The sequence below is a fragment of the Raphanus sativus genome, chromosome 9 (genome assembly GCF_000801105.2).
Source record: "Raphanus sativus cultivar WK10039 chromosome 9, ASM80110v3, whole genome shotgun sequence".
In the NCBI taxonomy this organism is placed as follows: domain Eukaryota; kingdom Viridiplantae; phylum Streptophyta; class Magnoliopsida; order Brassicales; family Brassicaceae; genus Raphanus; species Raphanus sativus.
The window spans coordinates 3,291,748-3,308,505 of record NC_079519.1 but is presented as its reverse complement, the minus strand read 5'-3'; the positions used below and the strand labels follow the sequence as shown (position 1 = coordinate 3,308,505).

At 40.4% G+C, this 16,758-nt stretch overlaps 4 protein-coding genes across 4 annotated transcripts; 3 read left to right on the top strand and 1 right to left on the bottom strand.

The window, feature by feature from the left end:
- Positions 1 to 3,699: 3,699 nt before the first annotated feature.
- Positions 3,700 to 6,781, top strand: LOC108828668 (cysteine-rich receptor-like protein kinase 3). The gene is made up of 7 exons (XM_018602417.2): positions 3,700 to 4,774; positions 4,869 to 4,982; positions 5,143 to 5,282; positions 5,365 to 5,575; positions 5,657 to 5,891; positions 5,974 to 6,118; positions 6,208 to 6,781. The coding sequence occupies exons 1-7, from the start codon at positions 4,000 to 4,002 to the stop codon at positions 6,529 to 6,531; spliced, it is 1,944 nt and encodes a 647-aa protein (XP_018457919.2). The 5' UTR covers positions 3,700 to 3,999; the 3' UTR covers positions 6,532 to 6,781.
- A 1,075-nt stretch (positions 6,782 to 7,856) lies between these two features.
- On the top strand, positions 7,857 to 10,619 carry LOC108823290 (cysteine-rich receptor-like protein kinase 2). Its single transcript, XM_018596463.2, has 6 exons — positions 7,857 to 8,739; positions 8,898 to 9,151; positions 9,223 to 9,433; positions 9,510 to 9,744; positions 9,818 to 9,968; positions 10,062 to 10,619. Exons 1-6 carry the CDS (start codon positions 7,962 to 7,964, stop codon positions 10,389 to 10,391), a joined length of 1,959 nt encoding a protein of 652 aa, XP_018451965.1. The 5' UTR covers positions 7,857 to 7,961; the 3' UTR covers positions 10,392 to 10,619.
- Positions 10,620 to 10,902: 283 nt separating this feature from the next.
- LOC108826165 (uncharacterized) lies at positions 10,903 to 13,109 on the bottom strand. Its single transcript, XM_018599546.2, has 8 exons — positions 12,559 to 13,109; positions 12,432 to 12,465; positions 11,990 to 12,193; positions 11,792 to 11,881; positions 11,649 to 11,714; positions 11,465 to 11,556; positions 11,330 to 11,377; positions 10,903 to 11,190 (listed from the first exon to the last, which is right to left on the bottom strand). Exons 1-8 carry the CDS (start codon positions 12,966 to 12,968, stop codon positions 11,073 to 11,075), a joined length of 1,062 nt encoding a protein of 353 aa, XP_018455048.1. The 5' UTR covers positions 12,969 to 13,109; the 3' UTR covers positions 10,903 to 11,072.
- A 1,734-nt stretch (positions 13,110 to 14,843) lies between these two features.
- LOC108824350 (phenolic glucoside malonyltransferase 2-like) lies at positions 14,844 to 16,448 on the top strand. Its single transcript, XM_018597763.2, has one exon. It carries the CDS (start codon positions 14,948 to 14,950, stop codon positions 16,310 to 16,312), a length of 1,365 nt encoding a protein of 454 aa, XP_018453265.2. The 5' UTR covers positions 14,844 to 14,947; the 3' UTR covers positions 16,313 to 16,448.
- Positions 16,449 to 16,758: the final 310 nt, after the last annotated feature.

Below are 16,758 nucleotides of genomic sequence, written 5' to 3'. Positions count from 1 at the left end.
ATATGTGTTTGCATTGAACTTCTCCAGAATCTCCAGTGGTTCTATCTTCCTCGCCTGTAGCTTACCATAAGAGCCTTCAGACTCCATGACCTGCGCACTACTTCTTGTGAAGTCTGGAGCAATCTCAAGAGTGAGTGGTCCCACTAGAAATGTAGGAGATTCGTGAACACGATAGGCCACACAAACGCTTTTCCTGACTTGCAGTAGCTGTATGTTCCCATTGTTAATGGTCAACTCCCTGGAAAACACACGTGCACCATTGTAGATGTTGGAGAAAACAAAGTTGAGTTTCCACAGAGCACATGAGAACAAAGACTCTTCCTGAAAAACATGTTCACGAGTACGCCAGTAACAAAATGTGTGGTTGCTATTCGCCGGGACGTTCACCACATCGTCGAAGCTGAAGTCATAACCTATTAATCTTGGTAAATCATGGATAAAATAACAAAGAAGACAAGTCGGTTGCACAAGACACAGCTGAGCATGAATTAGGGTCACTGCCACCAACACCGTAAGCTTCGTGGATCTTGTGTTTATAAATTCATCAACGTTCTTTAATATTCCCCACAGTAGCAGAGACCAGTGAAGACAAGATGGTGACCCAAGGATAACAGCTCCATGCACAAAACGAACTACACGACGGAAGAATGAACAAATCACCCACTTGCTTGAGTCGCAAGCAACGTCTGTCCACTCCATTGTTGTAGTAGATGTGTAGGTAGAACCACGCTTGGTACAAAACACAACTTCTATTCCCTTCTTAAAAACTTCATAGCAAACCCCAACTTGTAAGGAAAAGGTCTTAGCAGATTGCATCACCTTTGTGTTGATGATGATAGATACTGAAACAAGGAAGATTTGAAACACCAGAGGTGAGATCAGAAGCGGGAATGGAAGAACAGCCCGAACCGTTAGAGTCCCTGGTGGCCACAAAACCTTAGACGCCTCCTTGCCATCTAGGACATTGACTAAGAAACAATCAAATTTAGTGACGAGGCATTGATAGAAAGTTGCAAAATCAGTAAAATAATTGACGTCTCCAAGTTTGACATTGTCCATCTCAATATAGGTGACCACAGTAAATATTAGCAGTTCCCACTTGATGTCAAGCTTGTACTTCTCTCTGTCCACAAAACTCTTATGAGCAATGAGAAGATCAAATATTGGGTAGTGGTATGAAAGTTGGGCTATTCGCATGAACTCAGACAGTAGTACGTCACCAAAACCAGTCATAACCAATTTCCCACTAACCCAAGGAAGAAACAGAGCAGATATCCCCCTGAAGCTGACGACCTCAAGAATCCTATTCATCACAGCCAGCTGAGTCATCTCATGTTGTCTCTTGTGAAAATCAACTGCCACTGTATTCTCATTCTCTCCACCAGATGAATCATCAGTTAACGGTGGTGGTAAAATCCCCGTGCGTGCTTCTCTTTTCGCAAAGCTAGGAAAACAACTTATTAGAACGAGGCTGATGATCGGTTCTATCTCGGAAGGACTATGATTGAGAGAATCCAAAGGCTGTAGTACTCTGTTCGGCCTGAGCTCCCATCTCTGTGCCACTCTGGACAAGTCTGTTGTAAGTACCACTGCTAATAGAAACATAAGCCCCCGAATCCGAAGCAGGAACATCAGTGTTGCAAAAACATCTGATGTCAAGTCATATGGTAACATCTGATGCAAAGTCTCATCATTGGACCTGAGAAAGCTTGTGTATAAAGAAGTAAACTCCAAAAGATGGACGTGTGCTACCACCCCTGGCCCTGGAATGAGCACTTCCTTCCCTCTTAGAAATTTATTTTCTAACGGACTTGTGCTGTATAGTTGAAACAACTCCATAACTCTTAGCCCATAATTCATATATATAAACATCATTGACCAATTTTCCATCACTGAAACAAAATATCGGATCACCATCGAATTTGTAGTCAAGATGTTCCTCACTTCTAAGAAACTCCCAACGGTCATGATCTTGTCGCTCACTTTTCATATGCCGATGAAAATTTGCAAGAGAAGTAAACTCATAATTTTCTTTTGTATCTCCCCACTCCAACGGATCACTCATGGTGACACAATTAAACTCATCATCCAAATCAACTCTTGCTTTGTTTTGTTCAAAAGATTTGCCACGAACAAAAACAGTTTCTGAAGTTGACGACTCTCCTTGATAACCAAGACCCCTTGTTGACTTCTCCGTTCTTCCCATGCTTAAAATCTTGACTAAACTTGTCGATCCCTTATTTAACATGCGGATTTTCTTATGTGTTTCGTTCAATATAGACTCCAAATTCCAGTTATTCTCTTCTTCTAGCGCAAGAGCTTCCTGAAGATAAGTTATCTTGTTTTCCAATGCATGTTTCCCAATCAAAGATAGTTCACTTAAACAAACTTCTTGATCATGCTCCGGCTTGAGAATAAGCTCTGTTTCGTCCAACAACTCCGTATACGTAGAGCCATTGGTTAGTCTCTTATGTGTTGCAACAAGATCTACATACGTGTGTTCCTTATGTCGACCGCGATCTGGTGGCTCGTGATGAAACTGAAGATGGCAATCTTTTTCCCCCAAACAATGATTCATATATTGCTTTTCAACACCTATATATGCATCATCAAATACCACTTGAATATCACCATCGTTGTTGAAGCCTTGAGTTTCTTCTTCATGGAAAAGTGGATCTATGTAGTAATGAGAATCTACAAATTCCTCAGCATCAGAAATATCATAGATGGATTTATCTCCCTCTTGTGAGATCACGACTGATTCGTGATGCAAATCCTTGCAATACCCATGGACGAGTGTCGGAGAGAGTGCGTCGTCATAAACATCATATATGGGCATACCGACAAAGTCCCTGACCTGATCGTGAGGATCCTCTAAGGCATGAACTTGTGTCTGGTCGTGATTTCTATTAGCCCCAAAACTTTTACTAACATCATCTTCACCGCCCTCTTCAAAAATCTGAGTAGTACGTTGTTGTTGCTGTTGAATAAAAACACGGGCAGTAGTTTCACAGAAGTCATGTAGTAACCTTCGCAGATCATGCTGAGATTTTGCCAGTACGCCATCAACGGCAGATGTTATAGCTTGCGCCATTATGGTTTCTGTAGGATTACGAAGTATCATCGTATGAGATGACTTGGATCGAGTCCTAATTAAAAATTAAAGCTCCTGGCTCTGATACCAACTGACGGAGCGGAAGTATCCGTAGTAACCGATAATGCAAGATATCGTTGAATTCTGAAAATGCCCGCTATCTATGCCTTCTTAAATCTGTTGAATTCTTATAGAATACCCAGAAGTAATGATTTAAGAGATTTGTGTTTTAACACCAAAACCCTAAATTTATATAAATAATCAATGATTCAAAAGTTGTGTCTCTCACAAATATAAGAGATCACATTATATACCAACATAAAAGCCCTAAACGAATAGAATAAAGGAAACTTAAACTTATATGAAAAAGGAAACTAGAAAACTAAAGCCCGATAGAAATAGGATGCCATGGATCAGAAACTAACCACAAGTTGACAAATATACAAAATGTTTCGGCGCAAATGACAAGTGTTGCAAAACCGAACATATCCAAAAAAGTGACAACAGCACTGACGTCATGTCTCAGCCATAAACCGTACACAGCAAAAACATAACTCCAAACGGCGTCGTTTCGTTCCTTTCCATTTTTTAATTTTCCCTTCGCCTAAATGTGATCGTTCTCTTTCCTTTCCTTTCATCATCATCATCAGCTTCGAAAGTCTCTCTTTGACTCTCCGACCACACCACCCACCCATCATCTCTCTCCCGATTGACCCCAACAACCGCAAATCTAATTTCAACTTCCAGAATTCGTGTCTCTTCCTCCTTTCTCCATCTCCCAAAATCCACTTGAAAGAAACAATTAAAACAAAAAAAAAAACAGAGTAAAAAAAAATCAAAAACTCCAAAAACAAATGTTATATTACTCTCAACTCCACACAAAGACTTAAACCCCTCAAACCAAGATGACGACTCTCATCTCCAACCTCTCTCTCCTCCTCCTCCTCGGTATCTTCTTAAACCCTGTGATCTCCGATTCAAGAGGAGAGACAGTAGCTCAGATGTGCAGCAACAGAACGACGACGAACCCTCAGCAAAGAAGCCTCGTCGTCACCAACTTCCTCGCCGCCATGGACGCCGTCTCCCCCCTCGTCGAATCCAAAGGCCACGGCCGAGTGGTCAACGGCACGGGGAACCTAACCGTCTACGCCTACGGAGAGTGCATGAAAGATCTCGACAAGAGAGACTGCGACCTCTGCTTCGCTCAGATCAAAGCCAAAGTCCCTCGCTGCCTGCCCTTCCAGCGAGGCACTCGCGGCGGTCGCGTCTTCTCCGACGGGTGCTTCATCAGGTACGACGAGTACGACTTCTTCAACGAGACGCTCAGCTCGGTAGACCTGACGAATTGTTCTAACAAGGAGATAACCGGAGTAAACCGGACGTTGTTTCGTGATAACGCGGCGGAGCTGGTGAGGTTTATGAGCGTGGAGGCGGTGAGGAACGGTGGTTTCTACGCTGGGTTTGTGGAGAAACGTAACGTGACGGCTCACGGTCTGGCTCAGTGTTGGGAGCCTCTTACTCGGAGCGGTTGTGCTGAGTGTTTGAGTAAAGCTGAAGAGCAGATCGGTTCTTGTTTGGGTAATGAGGAAGGTCGTGTTCTTAACGCTGGCTGTTACATGAGGTTCTCTAATCAGAAGTTTTATAATAACTCTGGAAACTCAACATCAGATGGTAATGGTGGTAAGTAGATAAAGATTAGTATATATATTGTAATATTTAATGAAATTAGTTAGGTTATGGGATTAAGACACAAAGTGGTTGCATTGATGATCAGGTCATAACCATTTGGCTGTGATTTTGGCGGTGACATCTTCGGTGGTGGCTTTTGTTCTGTTGGTCTCTGCTGTTGGTTTCTTGTATAAGAAGAAACGTGCCAAGAAGCTAAGAGGTTTGTGACTTCTGAATGTTTTAACAAATTGAGTTTCTTTTTTATTGGTTGAATTAGTTAGGTTTTGGAGTACCTTAGTTTTTTGAGACTAGTCATTGGAGTTTGAGTGGTTATAGTTAAGTTTAATAAGTACTTTTTTTGTATGTGTAATGTGATGTAGAGAAGAAGCAGCTAGGGTCACTGTTTATGCTGGCCAACAAATCTAATCTTTGTTTCTCCTATGAGAATCTCGAAAGGGCCACCGATTACTTCAGCGACAAGAATAAGCTAGGACAAGGAGGATCTGGTTCTGTATATAAGGTAAGTTGTGTTCTTATAATCTGTTTCTTTAGAGATTCTTATTCTTCAGTTTATTAATTATTTTCCCTTTTTCATGAAACAGGGAGTTCTTAGTAACGGTAAGACTGTTGCGGTGAAGAGACTGTTCTTCAACACAAAGCAATGGGTTGATCATTTCTTCAACGAAGTTAATTTAATAAGCCAAATCGACCACAAGAACCTTGTCAAGCTCTTGGGATGTAGCATAACCGGACCCGAGAGCCTTCTGGTTTATGAGTACATTGCAAATCAAAGCCTCCATGACTATCTTTTCGGTTTGTTTTTCTCATTTTTTCCTTTTTACGTTACCGTGCTCAATATTGTTATATCAACTCCTTGTTACTATTTTGGTACAGTAAGACAAGATGTTCAACCGTTGAGTTGGGCGAAGAGGTTCAAGATTATACTTGGCACAGCAGAAGGAATGGCCTATCTACACGAAGAGTCGAATTTGAGAATCATACATAGAGACATCAAGCTGAGTAATATACTTTTGGAACATGATTTCACTCCAAGGATTGCTGATTTTGGATTGGCTAGATTGTTCCCTGAGGACAAGACTCATATCAGCACCGCCATCGCCGGTACACTGTAAAGTCTCTAAACCGACCTAAACCGATCTTTTGTGATCTTTATTTCGAGTTTTTGAAGGTTATTCAAATTGTGGAAACAGAGGCTACATGGCGCCAGAGTATGTGGTACGAGGGAAACTAACTGAGAAAGCAGACGTTTACAGCTTCGGAGTTCTTATGATTGAAGTTATAACCGGAAGACGCAACAATGCCTTCTCACAGGACTCTAGTTCGATCCTACAAACGGTAAGTAATTATCTTTTTTTTTCTTTCTTGAGGGATTGATATATAAAGCTCAAACCGTTTTCTTGAATCTTGAAAACAAATCTTGATAGGTTTGGAGTCTGTACGGGGCAAGCAACCTTGTTCAAGTTGTGGATCCAGTACTGGGGGATAACTTCAACAAGACGGAAGCGACAAGGTTGCTTGAGATCGGGCTGCTCTGCGTTCAAGCAGCGTTTGATCAGCGGCCTGCGATGTCTGCGGTTGTGAAAATGATGAAAGGGAGTTTGGAGATTCCTACGCCGACGCAACCGCCGTTCTTGAATCCAGGGAGTGTATTAGAGTTGAGAAAGATGATGTCTCCGACGACTGATCAGTCTCAGTCTTCAGGTTGGAGGAGTGACAACATATCTGAGAGTTTCTTCGAACCTAGATGAGCTTTAAGATCGGTTTATATCAGAAAATATCTTTGCGATGGACTCTGAATCTGTGTGTAATATGTGTACAAAGAACTGAGATGCTGATTAATCGTGTGACTAATTAAGGGTAACGTCTGAGCCACGAAACTGTTTATGTATATTATAAGTACCTAGGAAGTGGACACGGTTAGAGCTCCCTTGGTGGAGGGCAGACTCCGGTTTAGTCTTTGGTTTAGGTTTGTTTATAATCACTAGTTTTGTTTGCGTTTTCATATTTGCAAAAATCATTTTTATTAAAATAGATTAAATATACTAAGAACAATTAATAGAAACTCCACGCCAAAGAAAAGTTCAAGGAGCCGTGACCGTGAGGACGACTACTAAACATGTTAAATTATATTATTTTTTTCTGGTGAAGAATAAATACGTGATAAGATTATATGCATTTTGGTCTGCCCAACATAATTTGTTTGTTACTTATTATAGATAGAAGCTGTCACTATTCTGAGTTTTGTAACTCCACTACATAATTTTCAGCATTGATTATCCAACCACTTCCCATGTCCTTTTGTATTTTTATTGACTACAAAGTTTTGACAATGGCAAGAGACCTTGTAATTGTTTTCTTTTCCTTTTAATTTCTAGAACTTTATTGGTAACATACCAAACCATTTCTTTAGTCCAACGTCCTCTACCGTTAGTTTATCCATTTGACATTTTTAAAAACTTATTTTCTGGAATGTCTTCATACAAACACTAAAGGACATTTGAAGCTATCTTATTCTCTTAAGAAAAGTATTCAGAAAACTTGGAATTTATAGGCCGGTGGTCCCTATACATTTAGATCTCCTAAAATACAAAAAAAAAAGAAAATTGTCCATAAATTATTACATAAAAGACTTTCATATCTTTTGGTTTCTATATAAAAATTAGGTGTATAGCTGGATGTTCATTACATTTAGCTTAGGACCAGTGTAGGAAGGGGGATGTAGAATTGTCGATAGTGAACCAATAAATATAATGAATGAATTCGGTAAAGGGAATTATCCAATTAAACCGAACCGGCTCCACACCAGATTAGATAAATTATTGGTCCACCGTTTTGTTTTTCAATCGAAACCGACAACTGTTTGAATAAAGACAACCACTTGAACTCAAGATTGATCTGGTTTCCAAGTGTGAACACACAGACCAATCCCTCCCTCTCTCTAGAGAAATCCAAAATCTAATAAAAAATTACAACTTTTTTGACTAACCAGTAGAGAGAGAAAGAAACAGTAAAGTAAGTTGACTTATTATTACACAGCCATTTCGTCAAAGTCAAGCTGTTGAAAAATTCAACTCTTTCAAAACTTCATCAACTTCATCATTACCCCTGAAACAGCATAAACACAGACTCCTTTAAGATCATTCAAGAAAAAAAAAGATCTCGTTCAATCAAACAAACAATGGAGAAGAGAGAACCAACTCATCATCTCTACCTTCTTCCATGTCTCTTCTTCCTGTCTCTCCTCTCCTTACTCCGACCAACCATCTCCGACCCTAGAGCACGATCCGTCAAAGTCACATGCTCACCAAACCTCGAGCACAACGAAACCGTCTTCGTCCCAAACTTCCTAGCCTCGATGGAGAAAATCGGCCGACAGGTCCAAACCACCGGTTTCGGAACCGCTCTCACCGGTTCGGGACCAGACGCCAACTACGGTTTAGCACAGTGCTACGGAGACCTCCCTCTGAACGACTGCGTCCTCTGCTACGCGGAAGCGAGGACCATACTCCCGAAATGCTACCCTCAGAACGGAGGCAGGATCTTCCTCGACGGGTGTTTCATGAGAGCCGAGAACTACAGTTTCTACCACGAGTTCAAAGGACCCGAAGACACCGTCCTCTGCGGGAACGCCACCACTAAGAGAAACAACAGCGCCGCTTTCGGCCACGAGGTGAGACAGGTGGTGAGAGAAGCGGTCGCCGCGGCTCCTGGTAACGGAGGGTACGCTCGCCGCGGCGCGTCTGCTGAAAACGGAGAGTCTTCCGCGTTTGCGTTGGTGAACTGCTGGAGGAACCTGAGTCCTGAGTCTTGTAAACAGTGTCTGGAGGATGCTTCTGCTTCTATGGTTGACAAGTGTTTGCCGCGGTCCGAAGGACGCGCGCTTCACACTGGATGTTTCCTTAGGTACTCTGATCAAGATTTCTTGAACAAGATTCCAAGAAACGGAAGATCAAGAGGTGATACTTGTGTTCTATAGAATATTTAGTAAAGATTTCAGCTAATTAAAAAAAAAAAAGAAAAATTTAGAGATATATATTTATGTAATTGTTTTCAAAAATTTTGAGGTTCGAGGCCAATGTTTCATCGTAAATCTAACGAAATGGTACTTGTGCAGGCTCTGTAGTGGTGATTGTTGTCTCGGTGCTTAGCTCTGTGATTGTCTTTATGGTTGGAATAGCAATTGGTGTTTATATCTGCAAACACCGAACCATAGAGAAGAAGAGAAGAGGATCTAACGATGTTGAGAAGATGGCGAAAACGCTGACGGACAGTAGCTTGAACTTCAAGTACTCAACGCTTGAGAAAGCGACAGGTTCTTTCGACAACGCGAACAAGCTTGGACAAGGAGGCTTTGGAACTGTCTATAAGGTATGGAGGCTTTCTTTGATCTTCTTTATGTAAACAAATGTTTGAGTCTAGTGGGGATTGTTTTTATTTAGGGGGTTCTTCCAGATGGACGAGATATCGCTGTGAAACGGTTGTTCTTCAACAACAGACACAGAGCAGCTGATTTCTACAATGAAGTAAACATTATCAGCTCTGTTGAACACAAGAACCTAGTCAGGCTGCTTGGTTGCAGCTGCTCAGGACCAGAGAGCCTTCTCGTTTATGAGTACCTTCAGAACAAGAGCCTTGATCGGTTCATCTTCGGTAAGACTAAAATACTATTCCATGAGAGTTTCGTTTCATTCATAGAATCTTTGCTAACGTTATTACCTTTTTGCAGATGTTAACAGAGGAAAGACACTAGACTGGCAAAGAAGATTTGTGATCACTGTTGGAACAGCTGAAGGGTTGGTGTATCTACACGAGCAGTCTAGTGTGAAAATCATCCATAGAGATATAAAAGCAAGCAACATTCTGCTAGATTCTAAGCTTCAAGCTAAAATAGCTGACTTTGGTCTGGCGAGATCGTTCCAGGAGGATAAGAGTCATATCAGCACAGCTATTGCTGGGACTTTGTAAGTAAAACATTCAGAGATATGGTTTTGTTACTTGAGATACTTGAATGTTTGTTCTGATTCAATTCTTCAGAGGCTATATGGCTCCAGAGTACTTGGCACATGGTCAGCTAACAGAGAAAGTAGATGTCTACAGCTTCGGTGTTCTTGTACTAGAGATTGTAACTGGAAAGCAGAACACAAAAAGCAAAATGTCTGATTATTCAGACAGTTTGATTACAGAAGTAAGTTTTAAAACCATTTCATAGTAAAGAGTCAGATTTCACTTTCTCAAACCTAACTTGTGTGTCACGTTTTGGTCTATTTAAAAAAAAAAGGCGTGGAAGCATTTTCAGTCAGGAGAGTTGGAGGAAATATATGATCCAAACCTGAACTGGCAGAATCAGAATGATAGTTTAATCATCAAGAAGGAGATAGTGAGAGTTGTTCAGATAGGGCTATTGTGCACTCAAGAAATGGCATCGCTAAGACCATCCATGTCAAAGGTGTTGCATATGCTAAAGAACAAAGAGGAAGTGTTGCCGCTGCCGAGTAATCCTCCGTTTATGGATGAAAGAGTCATGGAGTTTCGAGATGGTTCTGATGGCGATTCAGCTGCTTGTGCTTCTCTTGCCACTGTCTCTCAAAGTTCCTTCTATGGTAGATGAGCCTTTGGAATATTGTTGAGCATAAACCAAAGTTTTGTGCATAAACCAGTAAGAAGAACTAAGCTAGTATATATATATAGAATAGATAGATGTGAACTTTGTGTTAAAAAAAAGGATAGATGTGAACTTAAATAGATTTGTATACTGCAATGAGGATATTCCATGGAGGTAGTAAGTTCATATATGAACTAAAAAGTAATATACTGGAAGAGAATGTTTAAACTCAAATCTTTTGTTGCCCAAAAAAAAAAAAACTCAAATCTTTTATCTTTGTAACTTAATAAGGCATATATTGACTTTGGAGGGTTTGTATATAGTGCCATTTTAACATTCCAAAATCAACAAAAATCTTTTTTTTTTTTAATAAAAATAAGGTAAAGAGTAGTTCAGGATCAATTGCCCTTGAGAAGTGAATTATACACTATCATGCAGATGATAGAAAGAACAATGGTAAAGTTAATCTGGTTATAATAGGTTTTGGCCTTCACTACTTAACACAAAAGAAGTTTCATGGTGACTATATAAGTGATTTATATGTTCCTTCAAAACTAACTTTGAATGTCATTATTTACAATAGAAAATTTTGATAAAGAAGGCATGAGCGGTGAACCTGTACTTGTACATGAGAGTCTTTAACATTTTTCTTTTTACTGTACTCTGTACTATAAACATTTAAGTATATTATCTATTACTATATGGTTCTTCTGAGAAACATTTTGAGAGACATATGTACTTCAACTTCACGATCAAAGCAAAGATTCCAAAGCATGGTAAGTGCATCAACCCAACAGCAGCATACCTGCAACATAATCAGTTTCATTGTCTATATTTTCAGAACAGAATGCAAAAATTCGGATAACCGGAAGTTGAGATTGATCTCTACTTATTGGTGCTCATAACCGATATAAGGGTCAGGGCAGTGAGTTTTTGTAGCGTACCATAAAGGGGCATAGGGTGATGACAAATCCAAGAATGGGTATGGCCACCTGCACCAAACAGACATCACATTACTATACTAATATGTTCACAGAGTCATGTAAATAAAGAAAAGAAAAAAGAGCCATGACTGTTACCAAAAGGAGACACAAGCATGAACAATCCATTGGAATAGCACGAATACACCGGTCCATACTACAAAGTATGAAACCCTGAACAATGGGAATCGCTGGATGCAAAAAAACCATCAAATTCATCAACACTAAAATCATGATCATCATCATCATATGTTTTGTTTATTGTCTAAGTACACAAACTAACCAGAGAGTTCAAGAAAGTTTCGCCTAGGAGAAAGACAGCATTGATTGAGTGCATAACCGTAATGAACTACAGTATATATGTTTGGTCAGATTTAAGCATACAACTTACAAAATGTGTGACAGTTTCTTGGTTAAAAAACTTACAAAATCGAGACTGAAATCTTTGGATGTGAGAAAAGGGAATATAATGAACCAAAACACACCATCTGTAAGCAATACAGCTCCTGCACAAGTCTACAATTTTTCAAAAAAAAAAACATGTTCAGAGACAGAGAGAAACATGAGCAGAGAACTTAACACATATGTATGACACTTGATGACTTGAAGCCAGGAAACACTTACTTGGAAAAGAATCTGATGGATGTAACCCAATATAGATGCAATTTGACGAGTAGACCTGTTGTGTCTCTCGTGTCCGTTAGAAGATTTAAACACATTACTGTTCACTGGAGGTCTATACGACTCTAGCTCTTCATCAACTGTACTGACTCCGTTCAGACAGTTCTCACCAGATTTATATCTGTGTATGGACACCAAGGCTCCAAGCTGCATTATACCAACTCCAACTCAATGCTTATAAAATAATCAATGACATAGAAACACATCTAATAATAAACTCCAAGTGTTGCCCATTTAACACTTTGTCCACATAGAAACACATCTAATAATAAAATTTACTGATGAACTAAGTTAAACTTAGTTATTAGGATCTAGAACATATAGCTGATACTGATGAATTAATAAAGCATGTGCAGTACCATGACAAGGTGAAGAAAAGCCATACCCCAAAGTAGATTGTGACCAATATGAAAGTCAATCTGATAAGAACAATCAGCGCTCATCAGAACAAGTGATGTAACTTATCTTCAGAGTGTAATATCTTGATGTAACCAGTTAAAAATGAAACTCACTGTGTGTAGAAGATGAAGATGCTGGCTCCATCAGCAATTGCATTACCAGAGATGAGTCCAAGAAGCACAATGAAACCAAAAACTCGAAAACCTAAAAGCCAATTAGGATGAATCCTTGCCACGCAAGTATTCCAAGTCTCGTCATCGTACACAACTCCTATTGGTTCTCTTTGATCATCAGCACCACGTTTCTTGCCTTCTATAGATCCTTCGTATTTCCAAATGAGGAAAGAAGATAGAAACAGGGACGTTAAGACGAAGATTGCGCAGACAAAGAATCTCCAGTTAAGCCAGTAACTTGGGATGTTCGTCTCTGCAGACAATGTTGGTTGCCACGTATGTTCATTTGTACCTGTAATGAAACTCGAAAGATCAATTCGGCTAAACACATTCTTCATCATCATCCTCATCCGGTTATTGTTTTGGTTTAGCACTAAACAAGAAGAAGAAAACTTTGAACATCCATGTTGCTTTCAAAGCAAGAGACAGATTCTTTACTTAACCAGAGCGAGACAAAAGAAACTAAAATAAGAAGAGATTAAGCAAGTTTCATCACAGGATCATAAAGGAGATTGATACTTGAAGTAAAGCTTTGCTCCACTCAGGTATCAGATTCTGTCAGCCGGGAGATTTGGTTTTGCGTTTTTTAATTAATTATCACCCGCCACTCCACTCGTTTATTTATTTATATTCGTTTTATACTTTGGAGCCATTGATTCTTGAAGTAATCAAATCGAACGGTCATAAGGAAAGGTTCGAGAAAGCTTAAGACTGACGTAGACGTTACCTCGTTGCATGCATTTACCATCCATTAATGGGTCATAGGCCCATTACATTTTACAATAGTATTTAATAATTAAAACCCTAATTTACTTGTTTTCTTTATAAAGCCGTGATTAACTTGTTACTTGTTACAGCCGTAATCATCTAGGTTAAAATCTCTTTTCTCCGGGAGAGAGAGAGTTCGAATTTCGAAGATGGTTTTCATGAAGCCCTGAATGTGGAAGAAAGCAATAAAGGACCGAAGCTTCATCTGGATCTCAGGCTTAGAGAAGGCGCAAGGAAGAGGTACAAGACATACACCAAGCTGAAGATGACACAAACATATGCATAAGAAAAGTGAAGCTCGCGGTTCTGAAGGTTTACAAGGTTGATGTGTCCGATAGTGTCTAGAGATCGAGTAAAGAGGACCAGGTATGCAAGTTCATGGCAAGTCACGTTGATATGTTGATTCAAAAGCATATATCGAGTGGGGAGGATGACGTATGTCTTCACGTAGCCTGACGACGACTAAATGCTGATTCATATATTATATTTTCACTTAATTATTTGTTTTGAGAACATGACGGCATTATGACTTAGATTTGTGATGGTTTTCAATTGCGGCTTTTTACGGATTTAATTGGATTTGATGTATTCGATATATGCTTTTGATTCATGTTTTTTTCTCAAAGCAATACGGCGTGTGATTATTGGGTGCTTTTAATGCTTTTTGTGTTGGAATTTTGTTATATGGTAAAAAATTGCTGGGATCTAGGTAGGTACTAGGTAGACAATTTCTTATACAAGGCAGGGGGTATGCTAATTAAATTAATCTTAAACCACACTGTGAGAAAGAGGGTATTAATATCATTCTAAAAAGTAATTAATCGTATGATTTTCCCAAAGGTTATTGACTTTCACTCGTTGTACACCATTAATTCGCGAGCAACCACTAGAAACGTTGTTTTGATATATGTGTCATAAGCAACTATGAAAAGTTTCTTAGTTAGTAAGCAAGTAGTGATTTTTAAACAAATATACGGACTCTTCCTATAAGAAGTACTAGTTTGATTAATGGTACTATAGTTTTACTTTGTTTATGAAAAACTAGCATTTTAGGAAGATTATCACTGGTTGTATTTAAGAAAATAACATAATGATGCAACCATTGGTGTTTTATTATTAATTCTATGCATAAAATCAATGGTTATCTTTCTCAAACGCAAGTAGCAAGCGTTTGCATCAATAAGACAAAACTGCACTCTTATCCAGTGAGCTATTTTTGCTTCCAAGAGCACCATCATTTTCAGATTTTCTAATCATAGAAAGTTGTTGTGAAATAAGTAGTTTATCTTCTCCCAAATGTTTTTGTCGATTTCTCAACATCAAACCAAATACGTAACTGTAATGGAATGTAAAAGAGGTATGTATACAAACGCAGATCTCCTATCTTAATATTAGCAATTAGTTTAGTTAAACTTAAACATCATACAGTACTTAGAGTCGGTGAGTAGAAAAGAACGTGATTTTCCTTAAGTGCACAAAATAATATTATATAAGGATCTTGCAGCGCATTGTATGCTTTTCCCAATCTATTGTGTTTCCCCTTGGATCCTTTTTCTCACCAATGACAATACAAGTCGTCGAGGTTTCCCGAGTCACCCCGGCTCCTGGCTCTGCTAACTCGCTCACAATCCCGTTGACTTTCTTCGATCTACCGTGGCTAGTGTTCAACCCAGTCACGCGACTCTTTTTCTACGAGCTCTCCGAGTCGTCGTCTCGCGAGCATTTCCACTCCTTCATCGTCCCTAAGCTCTCCCTCTCCCTCTCCCACGTCCTCCGAGACTACCTCCCTCTCTCCGGCCGCATCACATGGGACCCAAACGAGCCCAAACCTAGCATCGTCGTCTCTCGAAACGACGCCGTCTCCTTGACCGTCGCTGAAACTGACGCTGACTTCTATCTTCTCTCCAGCTATGGACTACGTCCAGCTTCCGAGTTGCACACCTTACTTCCCGAGCTACCTGTCTCCGAGGACTCAGCCACTGCCCTGTCTCTTCAAGTCACGTTGTTCCCGGGCCGAGGATTCTCCATCGGCGTCGCCGCACACCATGCCGTTTTAGACGGAAAAACGTCAACCATGTTCATCAAAGCTTGGGCTCACCTTTGCAAACAAGAAAACGGAGGAGCCGTTGTCTCATTACCGGAGACTCTAACTCCGTCTCTTGACCGGTCGTTGATCAAAGATCCAACGGGAAGACTCGACGAGGAGATGGTCAAGATCGTGAGGTCTCTGAAACGAGACGAAACCAACTCGGGGAGCAGAAGCCTGAGCCCTATCCCCGCATGGGTAAGCGGAGACGACGTCGTCTTCGCCACGCTCGTGCTGTCACGCGGCGACGTGGAGAGACTCCGGGAGCGAGTCAAGAACGGGAGCCAGCTCCATCTGTCGACGTTCGTCATCTCCTACGCTTACATATGGACGTGCCTCGTGAAGGCGCGTGGAGGAAACATGGAGAGACCCGTGAGTTTCCTCTTCGTTGGAGATTTCAGAGAGCGGCTCGACCCGCCTCTCCCCTCGACGTACTTCGGGAACTGCATGTTTCCGGCGGGTAGCTACAACAGCTACACGGCGGCGGATTTTGAGGGAGAGGGAGGGTTCGTGACGGCGGTGGAGATCCTCAGCGGTTTGGTGAGAGGGTTGAGTTCGAAAAAGATAGAGACGGTAGCTGAAGAGTTCAAGATTAGTTTTGATTGCTTGGGCGTGACGTCACAGTTCGGGTCGTTAGCCGGGTCGAACCGGTTGGGTGTGTACGAGTCGGATTTCGGGTGGGGAAGACCGGTTAAGGTTGATGTTGTGTCCATTGAAGGAGAGAGACTGTCAATGGCAGAGACACGTGATGAATCAGGTGGCATCGAGATCGGAATGTGCATGAAGAAGGCTGACTTGGACATTGTCCTTACTTTGTTCAACAGTGGTTTACTAGACTAATAAACTCTGTTTTGTTTCATACAAAACTTTTTCAAATAAGGTTTTAAGCTCATTGAGTTGTTTCTTGTCTCCTGTGATATTTTTGATTATTACTCCAAACCATAATAAGTGTTATTGATATGGTTATTACAACAAACTTTATTTATGAACACTAGCATTTGGATGAATAATAAGGTGTTGAAAGTGTCTTGCAATCGTTGCCCACGGTTTTACTGCTAATACTTTGATGCTTTTATAAGATTGAAGAACAGTTTCAAATTGTGAGTTTTCAATCTTTTTTTATTGTAAGGAGTATCAAAAGTGGCATTGTCAATAGTGTTAGGGAAGATTCGTTCATTGATTATTCTCGGCAAATTGAATTATTTTCTTTGGCTTCTAGCGGCGACATCATCTTTAAATTCTTGGACCTTATTACCAAACAATTCAAAGTTGTCATGACATTAGGA

What these genes read in the sequence shown, in the direction of transcription:
- LOC108826165 (XM_018599546.2), bottom strand. Translation starts at nt 12,968, where the DNA reads ATGAGGATGATGATGAAGAATGTGTTTAGCCGAATTGATCTTTCGAGT. An exon ending in TCCATCAGATTCTTTTCCAA is followed by an intron (nt 11,882 to 11,989) that starts GTAAGTGTTTCC and finishes GAAAAATTGTAG; the next exon opens with ACTTGTGCAGGAGCTGTATT. An exon ending in AAACTTTCTTGAACTCTCTG is followed by an intron (nt 11,557 to 11,648) that starts GTTAGTTTGTGT and finishes TTTTGCATCCAG; the next exon opens with CGATTCCCATTGTTCAGGGT.
- LOC108823290 (XM_018596463.2), top strand. Translation starts at nt 7,962, where the DNA reads ATGGAGAAGAGAGAACCAACTCATCATCTCTACCTTCTTCCATGTCTC. An exon ending in CCTTGATCGGTTCATCTTCG is followed by an intron (nt 9,434 to 9,509) that starts GTAAGACTAAAA and finishes ACCTTTTTGCAG; the next exon opens with ATGTTAACAGAGGAAAGACA. An exon ending in ACAGCTATTGCTGGGACTTT is followed by an intron (nt 9,745 to 9,817) that starts GTAAGTAAAACA and finishes TCAATTCTTCAG; the next exon opens with AGGCTATATGGCTCCAGAGT.
- LOC108828668 (XM_018602417.2), top strand. Translation starts at nt 4,000, where the DNA reads ATGACGACTCTCATCTCCAACCTCTCTCTCCTCCTCCTCCTCGGTATC. An exon ending in ACGTGCCAAGAAGCTAAGAG is followed by an intron (nt 4,983 to 5,142) that starts GTTTGTGACTTC and finishes AATGTGATGTAG; the next exon opens with AGAAGAAGCAGCTAGGGTCA. An exon ending in CTAGTTCGATCCTACAAACG is followed by an intron (nt 6,119 to 6,207) that starts GTAAGTAATTAT and finishes AAATCTTGATAG; the next exon opens with GTTTGGAGTCTGTACGGGGC.
- LOC108824350 (XM_018597763.2), top strand. Translation starts at nt 14,948, where the DNA reads ATGACAATACAAGTCGTCGAGGTTTCCCGAGTCACCCCGGCTCCTGGC.